Source organism: Equus przewalskii, chromosome 4 (assembly GCF_037783145.1).
Source record: "Equus przewalskii isolate Varuska chromosome 4, EquPr2, whole genome shotgun sequence".
Classification (NCBI taxonomy): Eukaryota; Metazoa; Chordata; class Mammalia; order Perissodactyla; family Equidae; genus Equus; species Equus przewalskii.
Genome location: NC_091834.1, coordinates 41,354,373 through 41,376,762, shown reverse-complemented (window position 1 = coordinate 41,376,762; position 22,390 = coordinate 41,354,373). Strand labels below are relative to the sequence as shown.

The following is a 22,390-nucleotide window of genomic DNA, read 5'->3' as shown; positions in this document are numbered from 1 at the left end:
TGAACAGAATGGAGACCCCAGATATTGACCCCTTCAAGTACAGCCAACTGATTTTTTCATAAAGGTGCAAAAGCAATTCAATGTAGGAAGCATAACTTTTTCAGCAAATGGTGCTGGAGCAAAAAAATGAAAGTAAACTTAAGTCTCACATGTTGTAAAAAGTTAACTCACAATGAATCATCGTGGATCATGGATTTAAATATAAAATGTGAAATTATAAAACTTTTAGAATAGAACATAAGAGAAAATCTTTGGGACCTAAGGCTTGGTGAAGATTTCTTAGACATGTCACAAAAAACACGATCCGAAAAAGAAAAAAATTGATTAATGGGAATTCTTCAAAATGGGAAATGTTTGCTCTCTAGAAGACTCTGTTAAGAGAATGAAAAGACAAGCTACTGACTGGGAGAAAGTATTTGCAATCCCATATCTGACAAAGGATTTATACCTAGAATAAATAACTTTCAAAACTCAATAGGAAAACAAAAATCTAATTAGAAAACACAAACATTTCAAATATATCTATTTTCTCTATATTTGTCTGATATGTGTATGTGTATCCAGTAAATATATGTGTGTGTATACATAATATATATCATATATATATTTATATGTGTATATATATCATATAAATATATATATATGATACATATATATAGTTGTATATTCTATTTCTACTTTTGTAGTGGCTACTGAACTTTTGACATGTATTCTTAGCTGGCAAGTTTGAAATGTCATCAATATTGCCATCTACTTCTGAAAAATACACTGATCGTAGGAGGCCTTTACTCCAATTCTTTCTCTTCCACTTTTAGAGTATTATTCTCTGTTAACTTAGTCTTACCTTATTTTCATACCATCAAAACTATTTATTATTATTATTTTTGTAGTTTTTCAGTCAGTATTTATTTAGTTTTACCCATATAGTTACCAATTTCTAGGCTGGCTGTAGCTTCTCAAATTTTCATCTTTTCTTTTTGGCTAATTGCTTTCTTTTTCCAAAAAGTATATCTTTTGGAAATTATTTTCAGTGAAAGTATGTTAGCACTAAATTCTCTCAGTCTTTGGCTGAAATGCCATTATTTAGTTTTCTTTATAAAGTTTAGCTGGTGTAGAAATCTGAATTGAGTACTAATTTCCCTGTCTTCTGGCCTTCATTGTTCCTGTTGAGATATCTTCAGGAGGCTTATAATTTCTTAGTAATTTATCTTTTATATTAGGCTGCTTTTGCAATTTTTTCTTCCCTTTAGGTTTTCCATAGATTCATCATATAAGTGTGGATATACTTTCATTTATGTTGCTTCAAATTCAACGTGTTTCATGAATCTGAAAATTCAACAATTTTGAAAGTTCCTAGCCAATATCTCTTCAAATACTTTCTTTTTCCATTTTCTACTTATTTAGAAATCCTATTAGATATTTGGTTGCATTTTGGATAATTTCCTTCAATCTAATGTATAATTCACACATTTTTCCTTCATCTGCTTATAAAATGTCCTTAACTCATCCATTGTATTTTTAGCTTATCAGTATTTAAAAAATTCTTGAAGTAATTTTTAAAAATCTGCCTTTTTTTTCTTTTTACTAGTGTGCTTTTGTTATACTGTCCTTTTTGCTTCTTGTATTTCTATTCTTTTTTTGAGACTATTAATCATTTAAGGTATACTCATTTTTTCGTGGGTCTCTTATTTTATTCTATGAGGAAGTTTATCTTATATTGGCGTGGTTCTGGCGTAGCCGGCAGGTGATTTTGGCGTGTCCAGCAGGTGGTTTGGCGAGTCGAGCAGGTGGTTCTGGAGTGCTTGGCAGGTGCTTCCAGTGTCATTGGCATGTAGTTCCGGCATGTCTGAGAGGTGGCTCCGCCATGCCCGGCAGGTGATTCCGGAGTGTTCGCCAAGTGGTTCTGGCGTAGCCGGCAGGTGATTTTGCATGGCCGGCAATGGGTCCGGCGAGTCGAGCTGGTGGTTCCGCCATGTCCGGCAGGTGGTTCCGGCATGCCCCGCAGGTGATTCCGGAGTGTCCAGCATGTGGTTCTGGCACCTCTGAGAGGTGGTTCCGGCATGACCGGCAGGTGATACCGGAGTGTATTTTACTCATTGAGAATTGTTTTCTTGTATGTTTTGCACACTGGCATCTGAACTCGTTGTCAGCTGGGCGTTAGCTGTGAAAATCCCAAGTGTTCAGTGTGCAGGGTGTTTGAGAGAAATTTGCGTTTGCATCTCTTATGTACTCCAGGTGTATCCTTGATGCAAATTTCTTAACCAAGGTGTCCCTGGACCGCCTACGTGGTGTTACTTGAAACTACAAACTCATACACAGCACAGGACCAGGTGATGAATTTTGAAGCCCATTTAGAGCCTGAGAGAAGGCAGATAAGAGTCTCGTGATTCACATCACTGTGTTGATGTGATGGCATTTTGTCTACCCTGCCCTTTCATTGAAGGTACATAACTTTGAAAGTCCTAGCTTTATGTGGGGCTCTCACCTCTAATTCTCTGTTCCTCTTCCATTGAGTGAGCCAAAGTCTTTGCTCCTGGTTCTCCCTCTTAGACGTCCTAGACTTATTCCCACCACACAACCACGTGTTTTCACCCGGAACCACTATAGCATCAGCCTATGTGCTTACCTCTCCAGTGTACAGCTCTGTTTTTGTTTTGCAATGTTGTGATTTCCCTTAAATGCCTTTAAATTCATTTAGAGAAAAATTTGTATTACTTGCCTTTCTGTTTATGGCTAGAGAGTTTTCACAATATTACCAGCACATGAAATTCTTGTTTGTGTGCTTGCTTTCCAGGCTACAATTACACAAATCAGAGAACCTGAAGTCTGTGATTTAAACTAAAATCATAACAAAGGTGGGAAGGATCTCAAATAATGTATGAAAATGTTACACCAAATGTTATAACAAAAAAATCAAGAATGCGAGTTTTCAAATTATTTAGAAGTAACATAAAGACTTCCCTTAAGACTGACAAAGGTTCTTTTGAAAGTGCTTTACGTGTGTTTCTTTGCCTAAATCATTTCACGTGGTTCCAAGTTTAGTACTATTCTCTTTTCAATACAACACTAATACAAATCTGATTGATTGAATTAATATTCCTGCTTCATGACCTAACTTTGAACTGTCAGCTATCATCTTTAATTATATGATTACCATTAGTTTTGTACTGGTCTGATAGATGACTGATTCATGAAAAATAAATTGGCTCAGACTCTCAGGGTGATCTGTGTGTTTTTTGAGCACGGTTATTCAGAGTGTTATCAGTAAAAAATACCCCCAAAGTAGGACTATAATTACTTTGAAGTTAAAAATAAAGAAGATGGCACTGTTTGAATATTATGGACAATTTTTGTTATTATTTAGCATATTTATCTTTAATGCTTGCAATGTATACTGAAACCACCTTATTGATCATCCATACTATTGATATTATTAAGGAAGGTAATAAGATAATGGACAATCTTATCTGATCTTGTTAATGCCTCAAATAAAGTATTTCACTGATCAGACTGTGTTAACTGCTGATTAGATTCCTTAATTATATTTTTAAATTAAAGGTGTTCATTAGAAGCCAAATAAACTTGTCATAGTTGTAATTGGTTCTCACGGCCTTTGAAAAGGACGCTGTGAGTTTTTTATAGAAGTATTTATGTCTTTTATAAAATGATCCATTGGTATTGTCTTAATAAATTAAAAGTATAGTTCGCCTAACCCAAGTACCTGCTCTTTCTCTTCTCTGGTTAACAATCGTCTTCCATCCTGACTGTTTAATAGGAAAACTTGAGAATACAGTGATGGTGTGGAATGTTACTCTGACAGTTTACAGCAATTAAACCCTGGATCGCCGTTTTTTTAAATGCCCCTAAGTGATCGTTCATGAGCATTAACTCTCTGTTCTCAGCAGCTGGGAACACAGGTCTCCTCAAAGCCTGCATTATTTTCCCTTTCACCTTGGCTGATGTCCCTAGAAATGCAGAGACGGAAGGAAGGTTCAGTGTTTATTCTGTGCAGTGTGCTGTCTCCACATTGCTTAATACAAACCATTCACTGAGACTACCTGATTTGCAAAAACTTCCAAAAAAGGACATTCTTAGCAACTACAGGACTCAAGTAAAAGAATTTTGATAGTGATAACAGATATTTATTGAATGCTTAATATGTATGAGCTGTAAATCTCTCTGACTTAATCCTTACACTAATACTTGTGGTTGAGGTAGGTAATATGGATATCACCATTCTGAAAAGGATGATGAATTTTAGAGAGATTAAATTTTTTAAAGTCACACTGCTAATATGTAGTGGAGCTGGGGTTGGAACTTAGTCCAGATGACAGCAAAATCTGCTTTTATTTGTCACACAAGACTGTAAACTCCGTGAGACAGAGTGGGTCTGTCTGCTGTTCCTAGAACCCAGTACGGTGCCTTGTAGACATAGGCGTTTGGTAAATGTTTGTTGGATGAATGAAAAAGAAATTGAATGAACTGGAAAAAGACCTCTTTGCATTTAATGTAAACTGTGTTATTTTTATTTGTCATCTTATTGGGGAAGAATAATATTTATCAACTTTTTTAATTAAGGTATGTAGTATTAGTTAGGCACTTGTCCGTTTAGTTTGCAATCTAATTTTCATGCTTATATTTATTTTTCCCCTAGCTAATTGCTCTAACATTAGAATAAGCTGTCACGGATATTAGTGCTTTGATTAAGGTCTCAGATTGTTAAAAATTAGGTTTCCTGTAAGCGTGGCAATTTAAATTGAATTAAATGTTAGGTTTTTTTTTAAAAAAAATTATAGTCATTACTAAACTGGCTATGGATAAATACTAAAGAAGACTTTTTTTAATATATACAATATTAGGGAAAGGCAAAAAAAATTAAACAATGGGATACGGCTAGCGTGCTTTCTTACAAATCCATAGCTGTGATCAGTTACTGATTAGCATAATGCTGTATCCTAGTTTTACTACCAGGCTGGAATAGAAAGCATCTCTTTTTTTTTTTTTTTTTTAAAGATTTTATTATTTCCTTTTTCTCCCCAAAGCCCCCCGGTACATAGTTGTATATTCTTCGTTGTGGGTTCTTCTAGGTGTGGCATGTGGGACGCTGCCTCAGCGTGGTCTGATGAGCAGTGCCATGTCCGCGCCCAGGATTCGAACCAACAAAACACTGGGCCGCCTGCAGCGGAGCGCGCGAACTTAACCACTCAGCCACGGGGCCAGCCCCTAGAAAGCATCTCTTAAGTTACCCTGGAGCACTGCAAATCCAGCCCCAGATCATTCAGATCATGGTCTGCAGCGTGCGGGCTTTGGAGCTTCTGGGTATCTCAGTAGACTTGTTCCATCACAGGTCTACTTCCTGGCAAGCAAGACCATATTATCTTTTTAAGTCCATTAGAGGTAAAGTTTCAGTTTGTGCTTCTAAGATTTTTGTTGTTAGTCCCTTTTCTACTTTCTTGCCTTCTGGCCAAGAAGAAAGGAGGGAAAATTTGTAGCCTTTTAAAATTCCTGGTTGAAGTGAATATCTTGCTGTTGTCTTTTATGTTTCAATTAGTGTGTCTCCTGACAGGCCACTTCAAAGCCTCAGACTGTGTCATTTTTCTTTCCTTATGTGAGAAGTCCTCACCTTTCCTAGCACCTTTCTGAGCATTGGCTACATGGACTTCTTCATTTTAATCACTGAGACCAAAAATCATGTTTCCTCTTAATGATTCTATCAAGATTCCTATTTGTGCATAAACCTCCTGTGGATTCAACCAGTTCCTGCAAGAATTCAAGTCTGAATCCAAATTTATCAAGATACAAATTAAACACACGTAAACAGAATCCAAGGCTTTAAAACAGTTGTGTAATGATTTCTTCACAGGGCTCCCCTGATACCTGATTAAATTCTTGAATCACTGCATTCTTCTCCAGGCCACACAGTCTTAGAATTTTAGCCTTTTCTCATAGGATTTATTTCCTAATCCTTATTCTGAAGCACCGCTTAATTTCTATTTTTCTCTAATTTGAGGACACCAGAATAGGACATCTTATGCCCATCATATGGAACGAGTATTTAATACAATAGGAATATTATTCTTCACAACTCTACGATCTACTGATCAGTATGGGGCTTACTCGAAGGATTCTTACTAATAACTTAGATAGGACCATATCATCGTCACCATGCCCATGTGAACTGCAATGTAACCATTTTCTTTCATCCCTTTTCCTCCTTCCCCTCTCCTCTCCTCCTATTCTGTCTGTCTCTGTTTTCTCCTGCTCCTCATTCCCTCTTATCCTAACCAGGGTCCCCGTGGTCCTGAGGGAACTCCAGGAGAGAGGGGCTTACCCGGAGAAGGATTTCCGGGACCAAAGGTAACAATACCTCTGCGAGGAAACAGTGCTTTGTCTTGCATGATCATGAATTACAAATTTAGAAAATATGTCCTAGCCAATTATTATAAGTATTTTCCTGACCATCTTCATCCTATTAAATGAAAGAATATGTAAATCTTCCCTTAACATGAAACTATGGCGAAATTTGCAATTATAAATAAGTAATTGAGAAACTTCTACTTAATATAGTTACTGCATATGAAATTAGAAAAAAATATCTTAAAGTTGTTTGTAGTCGTTAAAGCCACAGTGATAAATAGCATCTTTATGCCCAGAAGTTACTGAGTGTAGCTATGACTAAGCTTTACTCTTAGCTTTGTTTGTGAAACATAGATAAGAAACAGTCTAATAAACCAATTTGTAATAGTATTGCTGTTAGTATAATCAGAAAGGAAATATTACCTTATTACCATAAAGAGCAAAATATAACGAAAGACCTACTTTTTACCTGGCAATCGAGAATTTAATTGTTTCCACTGCTTTCCATACAGTCACATAATGATGTTTTGGTCAACAACAGACCGCATGTGCAACCGTGGTCACATAAGATTAGTACCATACAGCCTAGGTGTGTAGTAGGCTATACCATCTAGGTTTGTGTAAGTATACTCTATGATATTTTCACAATGATGAAATTGCAAAACGACGCATTTCCCGGAACGTATCCCCGTCGTCAAGGGCCTCCTGACTGTGTATAATTCTTGGAGCTCAAGTGTCTCTACGCCAGAGGTTGGCAAACTTTTTCTGTAAAGGGCTAGGTAGTAAATATTTTAGGCTCTGTGAGCCATATGGTATCTGTTGCACCTACTTAACTCTGCTGTTGTAGCATGAAAGCAGCCATAAACAATGTAAAAATGAATGAGTGTGGCTGTGTTATAATAAGGCTGAATTTTTGTAAATACAAAAATTTGCACGTGGGCTGGATCTGGCCAGTGGGCCGTAGTTTGCTGATCCCTGGTCTCAGCTGTTTACCCACAATCTATAGCACTCAGGAGATGGTTTTCCAGGACACTTTGGGCAGCATTAACAAAATTTCAGAGTAAGTAAGGGTAAACTTTGGAGTCTTTTTTCCTTCCTTTCTAAAATTTTCCCCCAAACACACATACATGCAATACACACATTGCCCAGAGAAATGCAGACTGTTTTCTAAGTGTCTGAGACCTTTCCACATCAGTCATTCAGTCAGGTCACTAAGGTCTGACCTTCTCAGTACAGCCTCACTCTCAAAAATTGCATCTCATTCTCAGCCCCTTCCACTGTGATCAATATTCAATTATCTATGAGAAACCTGAATCTCAACTAGAAGGAAATCAGTTAGCTAAAACAACTAATTTGTACTAAGTTGTGAGTGACTGCTCGGTTGAATTTTAAAAGAGGCTCTAGTTAACTAATAAATTTTAATTTGTCATAATAAATGGAAATAATATGTTCTATAAAAGGGATGTTACTAATGCCCTTGACTAACCAAAGTATCACTATCAGAAGACAGAAGCCAGAAATCTGGACTACATTTCAGAAAGTTTTATAATATATAATTTCTTGAATTTTTTTGGCATATAGTAACTTTCTATTTATGTGTAGCCCAAACAACCTGGAAAATTCAAATAGCTAGAATTATTTTTCTTTATAATCTCTGGGGTTCTTTTAAAATAAAGAAATGAATGAGAAATGAATAAATGAAACATTAAGAAGCATATTGCAAGGCGTGTCTTAGTGACGGGTTCAAGTGTGTGATATGTACATGATACACTCATTCCTAATAACCCACGGCACTGCATTGACCTCTAGCTCATCAAAGAAAGAACATATTGTATTTATTGTTGTTTTAGGGTCCACTATAGCAATTATTCTCTGTGGTAATGATCAGAAGAGCTATTTGTCAGAATACTTCATTCCCCAACCAGCAGTGGGAGTTTTCTATATGTGCTATTTGGGGTTGCTTTCCAATAATATAGGGCTTAAGTGAATAAATTATGAATATAGAAAGACATAAAGGTATATTTTTCTGTTTTCTAGGTTTCTTGCAAATGTTTTTTGATTTTACTCTTGGTTCAAATGAATTCATGAAATGAATGCTGTTTCTGATTGATTATATGGTTTATTTTTCATACTAGTGCACAAAGTGTTAGGCCTTCATTGATAGTACGTTACAACCAGAGCTATTCACATAGGTCATGTGACTATAGAAGCATATCAAGGAAAATTTTCCATGATATAAAATGTTAAATAATTCAATCCTAGCAAGTATTAGTTTGTATACTAATATGAGAGAGACATTTTCACTCTGTGCTGGATCGGTTGCAGCAATGCTGACGAAGTGGAAGATTGATTCAGTTGGTTGTACCATGTGATTGAATAGCTCCCCCATTTCCAGATATTTCTGATTATATTGGGAATGGAGCTCTTTTCCACCTTTAGTGATGCTGTGTATGTGTTCTGCTTGGACAGATTCCTTCCTCTTTAAGAGTGTTAGACTAATTCTTTTTTTGCAAGTTACAAATCTTGGAGTCAGTTAGAATTACCCATTTGCAGTGAGCAGTGAATTTGGATGCTTTGAATGCTTTAACTGTTTTAAAATCCTGATTTTTATTAGTACACTGATATCCCTCCCTTATACTTTCAGGGTGAAAAAGGTTCTGAAGGACCAATTGGCCCACAAGGATTGCAAGGCCTGTCAATCAAAGGGGACAAGGTACTATACATAGGATATATAAAAGAAGAGATGCCAATAAAATTATTTTTTTCATTGTTCTTTATGTGTGTACATTTATAAACTGTATACAACCTAACAGCCATACCACATAGGTATCAAGTCAATTATACTTTAAGTATATGGAAGATATATTATTATGTAGGATGAATTATGATCTGGAAAATCCCATCATATATATTTATAGTAATATCTCATTTATCTAGCTTCTGACTTCCAGTGACCCCTATCATCAGCCAAGCAGCTTTGAAGTCAGACATTAGCAAAAGAGACCTCTTCTTAGTAAAGAAAATAGTTGTTAAGAATGTATGGACTTGACCCCATTACAGAAGTGCATATCCACCCTTAGGCTCACTCAAAAATATTACCTTAAAATGGGGCTAAAAGAACTCATTTAAGAAAATTCGTGTTGATGCCCTCCAGCGAAGACAACAGAAATCCACCTATGGTTGAACAAAATTAGGATTATTGACTCATTGCAGTGAAGGAGACCACATACCATGGGGAACCGATTGCAACTCAGTAAGAAGAGGAAAGATTTTTCATAGGATTTGGGCTTGTGTTAGGTGATTTGGGGTGTCCAAGAAAACAGGAGTCAACTCTGGATTGGATGCTATCAGGAAGTGGGGGTAATTTTAAGATTGGATATTTTAATGAATCTTATTTAGGAGGTGGGAAAAATGGAGCCAGGCTTAGCTGTAATTGGTAAAGAAGTAGCAGTCACTCATTTTTAACCAGTATAGGGGGATGTTTGATCATTTTGGGGGGAGGGGTGGTTTGGACACTGTTTCTCCTTTTTGTCTGTGCTCAGACATGATGACGGAGTGGTCTTGCTTTTGTCTTGGTTCATCACAGACAATGGCCATGTTTGACATTGGCACTGTATTCTGTAAAATTGCTCATGTTCAACACCGCGGCCTACCTGCCGTTGCTTTTCTCTTTCTCACTAGTTACTCATTTTCTTTAAAATAGCTACAGGTTATACCCAGTTAGAAGTATGGGTGAGGCTGGTGAGAGAAGCTACTGGAGGCGATAAGGCCCTAAAGACCAGTGGGAAGTGGAAGCTGCTGGAGGAGGAGGGGATAAAGCAAATGTGCAATAACAGAAACCTCACATCAGTTTGGAGTCATTTATCTGTCAGCTTCTAAGCATATTATAACATTATATATTGTATTAGAATGATGATTGATATTTATGGTTATCTTAAGTGTTGTGTTTCTGTCTTGAATTACTTACTTTTATTTACTGGTATCTATCTCTTCCAGGTATCTATATTTAAATAGCAGAGATAGTGGTAAATAGTGAGTTATACAAATTTTGATATCATATAATTCTTGGTTCAAATAGCTCAGCTCTGGTTGTATCTCCAGCTCCAAAATACTCTAAAAATATGTAAATATTCTTTATTCCTTTGGGGGCAGTAAGAACTGAGTACAACAGAACCATTGTTTTATGAGCTCAATAAGTTAACTTTTTCAGGTGTTGTTCACATGGCACTTGTGTTTTTACATCTGGAGCTCATGCAAAGAAGATGCGCTGAAATATCAGGATATTATCACATAGTAATTGCAAAACTTTTATCTGCTATCCCTTACTAAATCAATCCTGTCTCCCTTTTCTCTTCCCTCTTTCTTCCTTTTCTATATAACCCTAGATTCAGAGACTTTTGGTGTCAGTGATTTGAGTGATAAGATAAAAACTCCTATGATAAGGGCTCTCAAATATACATAATTGGTACAAAACAAGGAGGTAATTTTGATACAGATATTTATTTTTGTTTATGTATTTATTTATTTTTAAATTTTTTTATTGCAGTAACATTGGATTATAACATTATATAGCTTTCAGATGTACATCATAATATATTTTGAATTCTGTGTAGATTACGTCATGTTCACCACCCAAAAACTAACTATAGTCCATCACCACACATGTGAGCCTAATCACCCCTTTTGCCCTCCCCACTTCTCCTTCCCCTATGGTAACCACCAATCCAATCTCCATTGCTATGTTTGTTTGTCGTCGTTTTTATCTTCTACTTATAACTGAGATCATACGGTATTTGACTTTTTCCCTCTGACTTATTTGTCTTAGCATAATACCCTCAAGGTCCATCCATGCTGTCACAAATGGCTGGATTTCATCATTTCTTATGGCTGAGTAGTATTCCATTTTGTATATATACCACATCGTCTTTATCCATTCATCCCTTCGTGGTCACCTAGGTTGCTTCCAAGACTTGGCTATTGTGTATAATGCTGCAGTGAACATAGGGGTGCATGAATCTTTATGCCTTTGCGTTTTCAAATTCTTTGGATAAATACCCAGCAGTGGGATAGCTGGATCATATGGTAGATCTATTCTGAATTTTCTGAGGATACTCCATACTGCTTTCCATAGTGGCTGCACCAGTTTGCACTCCCACCAGCAGTGTACGAGGGTTCCCTTCTCTCCACATCCTCTCCAACACTTGTTGCTTCCTGTCTTGTTAATTATAGCCATTCTGACTGGAGTGAGGTGATATCTCATGGTAGTTTTGATTTTTATTTCCCTGATAGCTAATGATGTTGACTATCTTTTCATATGCCTGTTGGCCATCTGTATATCTTCTTTGGAGAAATCTCTGTTCAGATCTTTTGCCCATTTTTCAATTGGGTTGTTGGTTTTTTTGCTGTTGAGATGTACGAGTTCCTTGTATATTTTGGATATTAATCCCTTATCTGATATATGGTTTGCAAATATCTTCTCCCAATTGTTAGGTTGTCTTTTCATTTTGTTGATGGTTTCCTTTGCTGTGCAGAAGCTTTTTAGTTTGATATAGTCCCATTTGTTCATTTTTTCTTTTGTTTCCCTTGCCCGGTCAGACATGGTACTTGAAAATATGCTGCTAAGACCGATGTCAAAAGAGTGTACTGCCTATGTTTTCTGCTAGAAGTTTCATGATTTCAGGTCTTACATTCAAGTCTTTAATCCATTTTGAGTTGATTTTTGTGCACGGTGTAAGATAATGGTCTACTTTCATTCTTTTGCACATGGCTGTCCAGTTTTCCCAGCACCATTTATTGAAGAGACTCTCCTTTCTCTATTGTATGCTCTTGGCTCCCTTGTCGAATATTAGCTGTCCATAAATGTGTGGGTTTATCTCTGGGCTCTCGATTCTGTTCCATTGATCTGTGTGTCTGTTTTTGTGCCAGTACCATGCTGTTTTGGTTACTATGGCTTTGTAGTATATTTTGAAATCAGGTAGTGTGGTACCTCCAGCTTTGTTCTTTTTTCTCAGGAATCCTTTGGCTATTCGCAGTCTTTTGTTGTTCCATGTAAATTTTAGGATTCTTTGTTCTATTTCTATGAAAAACGTTGTTGGAACTTTGATAGGGATTACATTGAATCTATAGATTGCTTTAGGAAGTATGGACATTTTAACTATGCTAATTCTTCCAATCCAAGAGCACAGAATATCTTTCCATTTCTTTGTATCTTCTTTGATTTCTTTCAACAATGTTTTATAGTTTTCAGTGTACAGATCTTTCACCTCTTTAGTTAAGTGTATTCCTAGGTATTTTATTCTTTTTGTTGCAATTGTAAATGGGATTGAGTTATTAATTTCTCTTTCTGCTACTTTGTTGTTAGTGTATAGAAATGCAACCGATTTTTGTATGTTGATTTTGTATCCTGCGACTTTACTGTATTCATTTATTATTTCTAAAAGTTTTTTAGTGGATTATTTAGGGTTTTCTAGATATAAAATCATGTCGTCTGCAAAGAGTGACAGTTTCACTTCTTCTTTTCCAATGTGGATCCCTTTTATTTCTTTTTCTTGCCTGGTTGCTCTGGGTAGGACTTCCAATACTATGTTAAATAAGAGTGGGGACAGTGGGCATCCTTGTCTGGTTCCTGTTCTTAGAGGGATAGCTTTCAGTTTTTCTCCATTGAGAATGATATTTGCTGTGGGTTTGTCATATATGGCCTTTATTATGTTGAGGTATTTTCCTGCTACACCCATTTTATTGACAGTTTTTTATCATAAATGGATGCTGTATCTTGTCAAATGCTTTCTCTGCATCTATTGAGACGATCATGTGATTTTTATTCTTCATTTTGTTAATGTGGTGTATCACGTTGATAGATTTGCGGATGTTGAACCATCCCTGCATCCCTGGAATGAAACCCACTTGATCATGATGTATGATCTTTTTAATGTATTGTTGTATTCGATTTGCTAGTATTTTGCTGAGGATTTTTGCATCGATGTTCATCAGTGATATTGGCCTGTAATTTTCTTTTTTTGTGTTGTCCTTGTCTGGTTTTGGTATCGGGATAATGTTGGCTTTGTAGAATGAGTTAGGAAGCCTCCCCTCCTTTTCAATTTTTGGGAAGAGTTTGAGAAGGATAGGTATCAAGTCTTCTTTGAATGTTTGGTAGAATTCACCAGGGAAGCCATCTGGTCCTGGACTTTCATTTTTTGGGGAGGTTTTTGATTGCTATTTCCATCTCCTTACTGGTGACTGGTCTATTCACTTTCTCTACTTCTTCTTGATCCAGTTTTGGAAGGTTGTGTGTTTCTAAGAATTTATCCATTTCTTCTAGATTATCCAATTTGTTGGCATATAGTTTTTCATAGTATTCTCTTATTGTCTTTTGTATTTCTGAAGTGTCCATTGTAATTTCTCCTCTTTCATTTCTGATTTTATTTATTTGAGCCTTCTCTCTTTTTTTCTTGGTGAGTCTAGCTAAGGGTTTGTCGATTTTGTTTATCTTTTCAAAGAACCAGCTCTTGGTTTCATTGATTTTTTCTATTGTTTTTTTAGTCTCTATTTCGTTTATTTGTGCTCTGATTTTTATTATTTCCTTCCTTCTGCTGATTTTGGGCTTTGTTTGTTCTTCTTTTTCCAGTACCTTTAGATGCACTGTTACATTGTTTATTTGGGATTTTTCTTGTTTGTTGAGGTAGGCCTGAATTGCTATAAACTTCCCTCTTAGAACTGCTTTTGTTGTATCCCACAGATTTTGGCATGTCATATTTTCATCTGTCACCAGGAATTTTTTGATTTCTCCTTTGATTTCTTCATTGACCCAATTCTTGTTCAGTAGCATTTTGTTTAATCTCCACATTTTTGTGGCTTTCTCGTTTTCTTCCTGTAGTTGATTTCTAGTTTCATACCTTTGTGGTCAGAAAAGATGCATGGTATTATTTTGATCTGAAGTTTATTGAGACTTGTTTTGTGGCCTAATATGTGATCATCCCTGGAGAATGTTCCATGTGCATTTGAAAAGAATGTCTATTCTTTGGTTTTTGGATGGAATGTTCTCTATATATCTACTAAGTCCATATGGTCGAATGTGTTGTTTAAGGCCAGTGTTTCCTTATTGATCTTCTGTTTGGATGATCTATCCATTGGTGTAAGTGGAGTGTTAAAGTCCCCTACTATTATTGTGTTACTGTCTATTTCTCCTCCTATGTCTTTTATATATAAATATATAACAATTATATATAACTATATAATTGCTTTATATATTTAGGTGCTCCTGTGTTGGCTGCATAGATATTTACAAGTGTTATATTTTCTTGTTGGATTGTCCCCTTTATCGTTATGTAGTGCCCTTCTTTGTCTCTTGTTATAGTTTTTGTTTTAAAGTCTATTTTGTCTGATATAAGTATTGCTACCCTCGCTTTCTTTTTTTTTTGCCATTTGCATGGAATATCTTTTTAACATCCTTTCACTTTCAGTTTGTGAGTGTCTTTAGGTTTGAAGTGTGTCTCTTGTATACAGCATATATATGGGCCTTTTTTTTTTTTACCCCATTGGCCACCTTATGCTTTTTGATTGGAGCATTTAGTCTGTTGACATTTAAAGTAGCTATTGATGAATATGTATTTATTGCCATTTTGTTACTTTTTTCCTGGGTGTTTTAGTAGTTCTTCTCTGTTCCTTTCTTTTTCTCTTGCTCTCTTCCCTTGTGGTTTGATGACTTTCTTTAGTAATATGTTTGATTTCTTTTGTCTTACTTATTTGCTTGCTTATTATAGTTTTCTGATTTGTGATTGCCATGAGGATCCTATATAACATTTTATGTATATAGCAGTATATTGAGTTGATAGACTCTTTAGCTTGACCACTTTCTAAAAGCTCTACTTTTTCACTCCCCTCCTCCCACATTTTATGTTTTTGAAATCATATCTAATCTCTTGTTTTGCGTGTGTCTATCCATTACCATCTTATCATTGAAATAGGTAATTTTAGTACTTTTGTCTTTTAGCCTTCATGTTATCTTCACAGGTGGTTGATCTGTTACCTTTACTATATTTTTACCTTTACCAGTGATTTTATTGCCTGGTTTTTTTGGATAATTTTTTTATCCCTATTTGTGGTCATTGCTTTTCCACTTTAAAAGTCCTTTTAGTATTTCTTGTAGAACTGGTTTCTTGTGATAAACTCCTCTAATTTTTGCTTGTCTGGGAAGCTCTTTACCTCTCCTTCCATTCTGAATGACAACCTTGATGGATATAATATTTTTGGCTGTAGGTTTTTTTCGTTTTAGAACTTTAAATATGTCACGCCATTCTCTTCTTGCCTGTAGGGTTTCAGTTGAGAGTCCACGGGTAGCCTTGTGGGCTTTCCTTTGTACGTCACTTGTTGCCTTTCTCTTGCTGCTTTTAGGATTCTCTCTTTATCTTTAATTTTGGACATTTTAATTATAATGTTTCTTGGTGTGGGCCTCTTTTGGCTTATCTTCTTTTGAGCTCTCTGTGCTTCTTGTTCTTGGATGTCTGTTTCCTCCCTTAGGTTAGGAAAATTTTCAGCTATTATTTCTTCAAATAGATTTTCTTCCCCTTTGTCTCTCTTTTCTCTTTTGGGACAAATGTTAGTGAGCTTAATATTATCCCAGAGTTCCCTTACACTGTTCTCATTCTGTCTAATTCTTTCTTCTGTTCAGCTTGGGTGATTTCCTCTAGTCTTTCATCTAGTCCCTGCTCCCTTCTTGTGTATCATCTACTCTGCTATTGAGTCCTTCTACTGAATTTTTCATTTCCAGTATTGTATTCTTAATTTTTGATTGGTTCTTTTTTATATTTTCCAGTTCTTTGTTGATGAGCTCACTGTGTTCATCCAGTCTTCTCTCAATATCTGTGAGCATCCTTATGAGTTTTTGTTTGAACTCTTTGTCAGGTAGGTTGCTTATTTCTGTTTCATTTAGTCCTTTTTCTGGGGTTTTGTCCTGTTCCCTTGTTTGAAATGTATTCCTTTGTCTCCTCATTATGCCTATTTCTCTGCCATATCTATATATTAGGTGAGTCAGCTATGTCTCCTGATCTTGGAGAAGTGGCCTTATATAAGAGATTCCTTTTGAGGCCCAGCTGTGTGCTTCCCTCTCGTCACCAGTCCAAATGATCCAGGAGTGACCACTTTGTGGGCTACCTGTGTCTTTCTGCTGTGGCAGGGTTGCTCTTAATGCAGGTACCCAGAGAGTCTAGTCTTTCCTTCCCTGGCCAGCTATTCGTAAATCTGGTTTGGGGAGCCTCAGCACCATTGGCTACAGGTCTAACAGTTTTCCTATTAATTAATTTCTTCTTGCAGTTTTCTTATTAATTGGGTAGGTACCCAGTGTAGCTGGTTTCTAGGCTCAGGGGCTTACAGTTGCTATAGGCCTCAGGCCTACAAGGCTGTTGTCAGTTCTCTTAGGAGTGCAGCTGAGTGGGGATGGTTCTAGGCACAGAAGCACTCAATTGTTTCAGGCTTTGGAAGGTGGGGCTGATCCTTTTTATGGCTATTTGTGAAGCACAGGTCTTCTGCAGCTGATAAGCCTCACACCCCCAAAGAACGACACACACTACCTATACAGTCCTGGTCTGTGCACACTTCCCAGTCCCCTGGAGTGTAGCCTGATGCCCCACTGCAGAGGCCCCCACTTCTCCACCAATGCCCCCCACAGTTTACCTGGTCCCCATAGAGGCCCTACCTGACAAGGTGGACACACTCACCTGCCTGTAGAGGATCAAGCCACCCAGTCAATGCAGGCTGACAAGTAGCCTGAGGGCTTGCTGTTGGGTGGGGCTGGTCCCAAGAGTGGCTGCCTGCCCTGGCTGAACTAGATTAAATCTGCTCTCTCGTGGGTATGACAGACCCCTGGGCTTACAGGCCAGGGGAAGAATTTCAATGTCATCTACTGGGGTCTGTGTCAGCACACCTGGACTAGGTCACATCAATGGCCACCACCAATGTCTCAGTCTCCAGAGAGGACTCTCCTCTCAAAAGATTCACCCAGAGCCTACCAGGTGAGTCTCTTTTCACCAAAGGACTGTCAGCCTTCTCTCTGGTGATTTTAGGTTGCTGAGAAGAGTGAGTTTGCGTGTGGGCCCTTTAAGACCCAGGTCTTTTCGGCTTTCATCCAATAACTTTTCTGGGGGGTGTCCCCTCTGCAGATAATAGCCAGAGAAGCCAGATAGTAAGACTGTTGTCTCAGTCGTGCTGAGTCTGAAGGATGCTTATAGCAGTATCGCCCCGCTCCGGACCTCACTCCTCCAGGGAGGGCTGCATACCTTAAGGTGACTCCCGCCTGGCCAGCTGAGAAACTCCACTACTCCTGAAGATGGCTTTTTTTCTCTCCAGAAGGAATTTCTGCGTCTTTTGCCTTAGTCAGGACTGCCCCTTGTTGTGGGGGTTCTGTTTATCCCATTTTCAGTTTTCTATACAGGGTAATTTTTCCAAAAATAGTTGTAACCTGGTTGTGTTCATGGGAGGAGATGAGTTCAGAGTCTGCCTACACTGCCATCTTGACGTGACCTGTTGATATAGATATTTAAATGTAAATAATGCTGCACAAAAAGGGATCTCTCTTACATACTTATTGAATATTTGCAGAATAGTAGTTATGAGTTTGGTTCTGGAATGAGAGAGAGCAGACTTGAATCTTGCTTCCACCATCTCACAGTTGTGTAATCAGGGGCAAGTTGCTTAACCTCTTCTGGAAAGTGGGGCTGCCTGCTTTCGGAGGGTTATTGTGAAGGTTAAGTGAGATAAACCATGAAAAGCATGTAGCACAGTGACTGCCACATGACAAGCAATCAAATTCTGAATCAGGATCATCCAGTTCTGAATTAGAACTTGAGTCCATTACATTTTCCCTCCTGTGATGTTTATTTAGACTGGGGATTGATGCAAAGTGAAACACTAAGAAGCATGTTCGAGGGCATATCTTAGTGACAGGTTCAGCATACTTTTTATGCTAAAAAATATGCAAATAAAGTATATTAGCTGGCAAAACAAGCTAGCTGCCTGTTTTGTAAATAAAGTGTTATCAGACCGTAGACACACCTTTCCTTGAGGTATTGTCTATGGCTGCCTCACATTACAAAACAGTATACATTAATTATGAAAGAGACCTTTTCATAGCCCTTACGCATAAAATATTTACTATCCAGCTGTTTGAGGAAAAGTTTGCTTACCCTGATGTAGTCTAAATACAATTGGTATTAAAATAGTCATACTTATCCATGTTGTTCAACAGTCGTCAGTTCTCAGTTGATAACTTACCTGGCCTATCAGTAGCACTTGACTGATCCTTACCTTCTTGAAAGAATCTCTTGGTCTCTCTGACTGCACCTTCTCAGTGTCCACTGCTGGTGCTTCTTCATCTCTCTGACCTTTAATACTTGGAGTGTCCAAAAGGCTCAGTCCTTGAACCTTCTATCTTCTCGATCTGCTTGGTAAATTCACTGAGTCATGGCTTTAAATACCAGCTGTATACTGAGGGCTCCCAAATTTACATCTCCAGCTAACACCTCTCCTGCCTACTTGATATCTCCTTTTGGATGTCTATTTTAGCATCTCCGACTTTACATGTCCAAAATTGAGCTCCTGATGTTACATGGCCTCCAATATTGCTTCTCTCTCAAGATTCTCCTTCTCCGTAAGTGACAAGTCTATTCTTCCAAAAACCTTGGAGACAGCTTGGAGTTCTCTCAATTTGTAGTAAATCCTGTTTGCTCTACCTTCAAAATATATCCAGGATCTGAGCTCCCCACTGCCTCATTCCAGCACTTCAATCCATGCCCCCATCATCTCTCATATGGATCTCCTCTCAGTCTCTTCTCAGTACAGTCAGATTGGGGCTTTCAAAACCAAGTCAGATCTTTCACTCCTCTGCTCAAAACCCTCTGGTGGTTTCTCATCTCACTCAGAGAAAAGCCAAAGTTCTTACTATGGCCTAAAGGCCCTGTTGATCCTTCTGCCTGACCCACTGCCGTACTTCTCCGACTCCATCTTTCTACCACTCTCCCTCATGCTCAGAAGCTCCAGCAACCTTGTCTCCTCGTTTCTGGAATGTGCCAGGCATCATCCTTGCACTGGAGGTTCACTCTGCCTGGAATGCTTTTCCTCCGGGTTTCCACCTGGCTCACTCCCTCTCATCATGAGGTCATCCCAGTCCGCCTTATCTAAAATTTCAGTTGTCTCCCCCCTTCTCTGATTTACTTTTCCCCTTAGCACTTATCAGTATTCAACATACTATTTATTTTATCTATTCGTCTTGTTTATTATCTTCTGTTTCCTCTACTAAAATGTAGTCTCTACGAGGACAGAGATTTTGGCTGTTTTGGTCACTGTTGTTTCCCCAGTGTTAGGACCAGTTTCTGGCACATAACGGACACTCTAAATATCTGTTGAAAGTAACAAAAAAGGGATAAATGATATTGTTCTTCTTACGGATATCATTCACATTATTTCCCTAATTTATTTCATGGGAGGAGAAGGTGAGATTCTTTAATTTTGTTGCATTCACCTTAGATCATTTCTTAATTTTCAAAATGCATTTTAATAAGAATTGGAGGGTAAAGGTAGTTAGAACATTTTAAAACACTTTTCTCCAGTTTTTCTTTCTCAAATTCTAATTTTCTTGCACCCTATAAATTTTATACTTTTTTTAATGTTTCTGTTATGGATCCTAACAGTAAGTGTTTGTGTCATTATAATAACCATTCAGGAATTTTTGGTTCTTATGAAAAAAATAATAAATATAAGCTGGTGCAAATACTCACCAATCTAGACTAAATAGCAAAAACATCATTTACTATTTTGGCAAATTTGAACTATAAACTGTTTAAAAGGAGTGGAGTTTTCTAGCTTTCCGTGTTAAACTGTTTTATGGTGGAAAGATAGATTTTAGTCCAGTATAATTCAAGGCTAACAAAGTATGAAAGAATGAGGTTGAGTTTTATTGTTATATTTCTGAATTATTTTCTATACAGGGGGATTTGGGACCTGTGGGACCCCAAGGACCAATGGGCATCCCTGGAATCGGGAGTCAAGGGGAACAGGTAATCAAGGCTTTCTCTCTGTCTCTTTGGTACAGAACATTCTGGCCCAATCCTTATGTTCATTGAAGGCCATCCTGCAAACATTTATGAGCATATTTGTTAGTCAAATTGCAATGGAATACACGTCCAACGTGAATGTAGGGAAGGATAAGATGGTTTCATGAGATTTTATTTTTTAGAATTTCCAAAGACTTGAAAAATAAATTGTGTGTTTCTTGGTGCTGTGAATTTTAACATTAAAGCTAATTAACAGGAGAAGAGTTTTGAAGTAATATTTTATATTTTTAGTTTCCCTTGGGAGCAATAGTTTATTTACTGGTTGGTTTGTGTGTTTTTCCCCCTTGAAGCTTTGTAAATGACTATATCTCACTTTCTTCCAATGCCAGTAGAGTAGTATTTCCCACCTCTAGCCACGTACCAATCTAAAAAAGTATTACACTTAAAACAAGGACCAGAATCAGAGGTACACTTAATTTAAGGGGCACCATTCCTGAATAGGAATAAACCACAGATAGAGTTTATACGTGACACTTAACCCCTGTTGGTCAGAAGAAAGGAAAGATCTCTGAGGATGTCTCTATATTCACGGCTGGAACTGCTTCCAAAGTCTTCTGACCATAAATTTTGGAAACAACAGGACATTTTGTTAGATCTAAATAATACAAGTGTAATATAACAGTACCATCTACGTACATAATCTCACTTAATCAAAATGACCAAAAAATCCAAGTTCATGCTGAATGTCCTCCTGTGTGGAAAGTGGCAAATCAGTTTAAAATTTATGATTCATGTTTGAATTATTCTGTTGCCTAGAGAATGATAATGCTTCTTTTATCTAGGGTAGTAGGAGAAGAAAAGGGTAAAAAAAAAAAAGAGATAATTCCAGATCTCATTGTTGATATTAACTTTGAATTTATTTCTAACCATCTTCTAGCAAACAACAGCCAAGCTGGACATTATCCCTTTTCCCATTTCTTTCCCTTGGTAGAGGTCCTAGTGTAATACATGAGGAGGATTAAGGTGCAGGAGAAGCCAAGATAAATCTGTATATAAATATTTAGATAACAGTTAAGAGCTGAGTATTTTGACTACACAAAGAGCATGGTTTGACTCTGCCACCAGGCATTCTCAAACTTTGTAGTTTATTTGCTGGTTTCAGCAGGGTTTGCATTCTGATCTCAGAGGTGGCTGGACGTTGCTGTCACATCCTGGGTCTTGTGGTGTTCCTGGTGCTGAGTCACCACCATGGGGCTGGAAATAGGTTCAAAGAAAGCCAAGTCTTTCCAGATGGCCTGTGAATTCTGGCCCTCCCACCTGCAGCTTCCTGTAATGCTGGTTCTTGGTGGAGCTTGTTGTTCTTCAGTTTTAAAAAAAGCCTCTTTGACTTCTTTTGTTTTCTCACCCTGTTCTCTTTTTTCCAAAGAGAAAAAACCTTTTAAGGTAGACATGTCTATATGGAGCTGACCCCTACTGGATAAGATATTGAATGGAATGTATTATTTGTAAACTGCTCTGAAGAAGGAAAGAATTTGTTTACCTTTTAAGATAAATGATTTAAATTGTACATAAATTTCACCTCTATGCAGTTATTCATTTTTCTTCTTATCTTTAATTTAACGTTTACCCATTGAATTACTGTTATTATTAGATCTTCCTATTTCTCTTATAGAAATGTTTTCCCTCTCATATCTGTATGAGGGAACTTCTATTTCCAGCAACATGTTTATAATATCCCTCAGGTGGCCTGCAGATTTTCATGAAATATTTGGAAGTTGATCACTTCCAATCTTTTATAAAATAAAGTGGGATATAAGTAACCACATGTACACATGTACACACACTTACGCACGTATCTCTTTGAATTTTTTGGTTCCTTGTCCTGTTTCATGCTACTTGCAGATTACTGTGAAAGTCAGGAAGGATTCCTTCTAATAACGGGTCAATATTTATGTTGAACCTTAGCTTCCTTAAATGGTTTAGACTGCTTC

The 22,390-nt window shown here is 37.3% G+C and overlaps 1 protein-coding gene across 7 annotated transcripts in view; it reads left to right on the top strand.

Moving 5' to 3' along the window:
• COL28A1 (collagen type XXVIII alpha 1 chain) overlaps nt 1–22,390 on the top strand; it is a 179,590-nt gene that overhangs the window by 49,933 nt on the left and 107,267 nt on the right. For all 7 annotated transcript variants that reach the window (XM_070615699.1, XM_070615698.1, XM_070615701.1 and 4 more), the window contains 3 exons: nt 6,289–6,357; nt 9,002–9,070; nt 20,334–20,402. In XM_070615699.1, the coding sequence (XP_070471800.1) occupies nt 6,289–6,357; nt 9,002–9,070; nt 20,334–20,402 (207 nt within the window). The remainder of the gene's footprint in view (nt 1–6,288; nt 6,358–9,001; nt 9,071–20,333; nt 20,403–22,390) is intronic.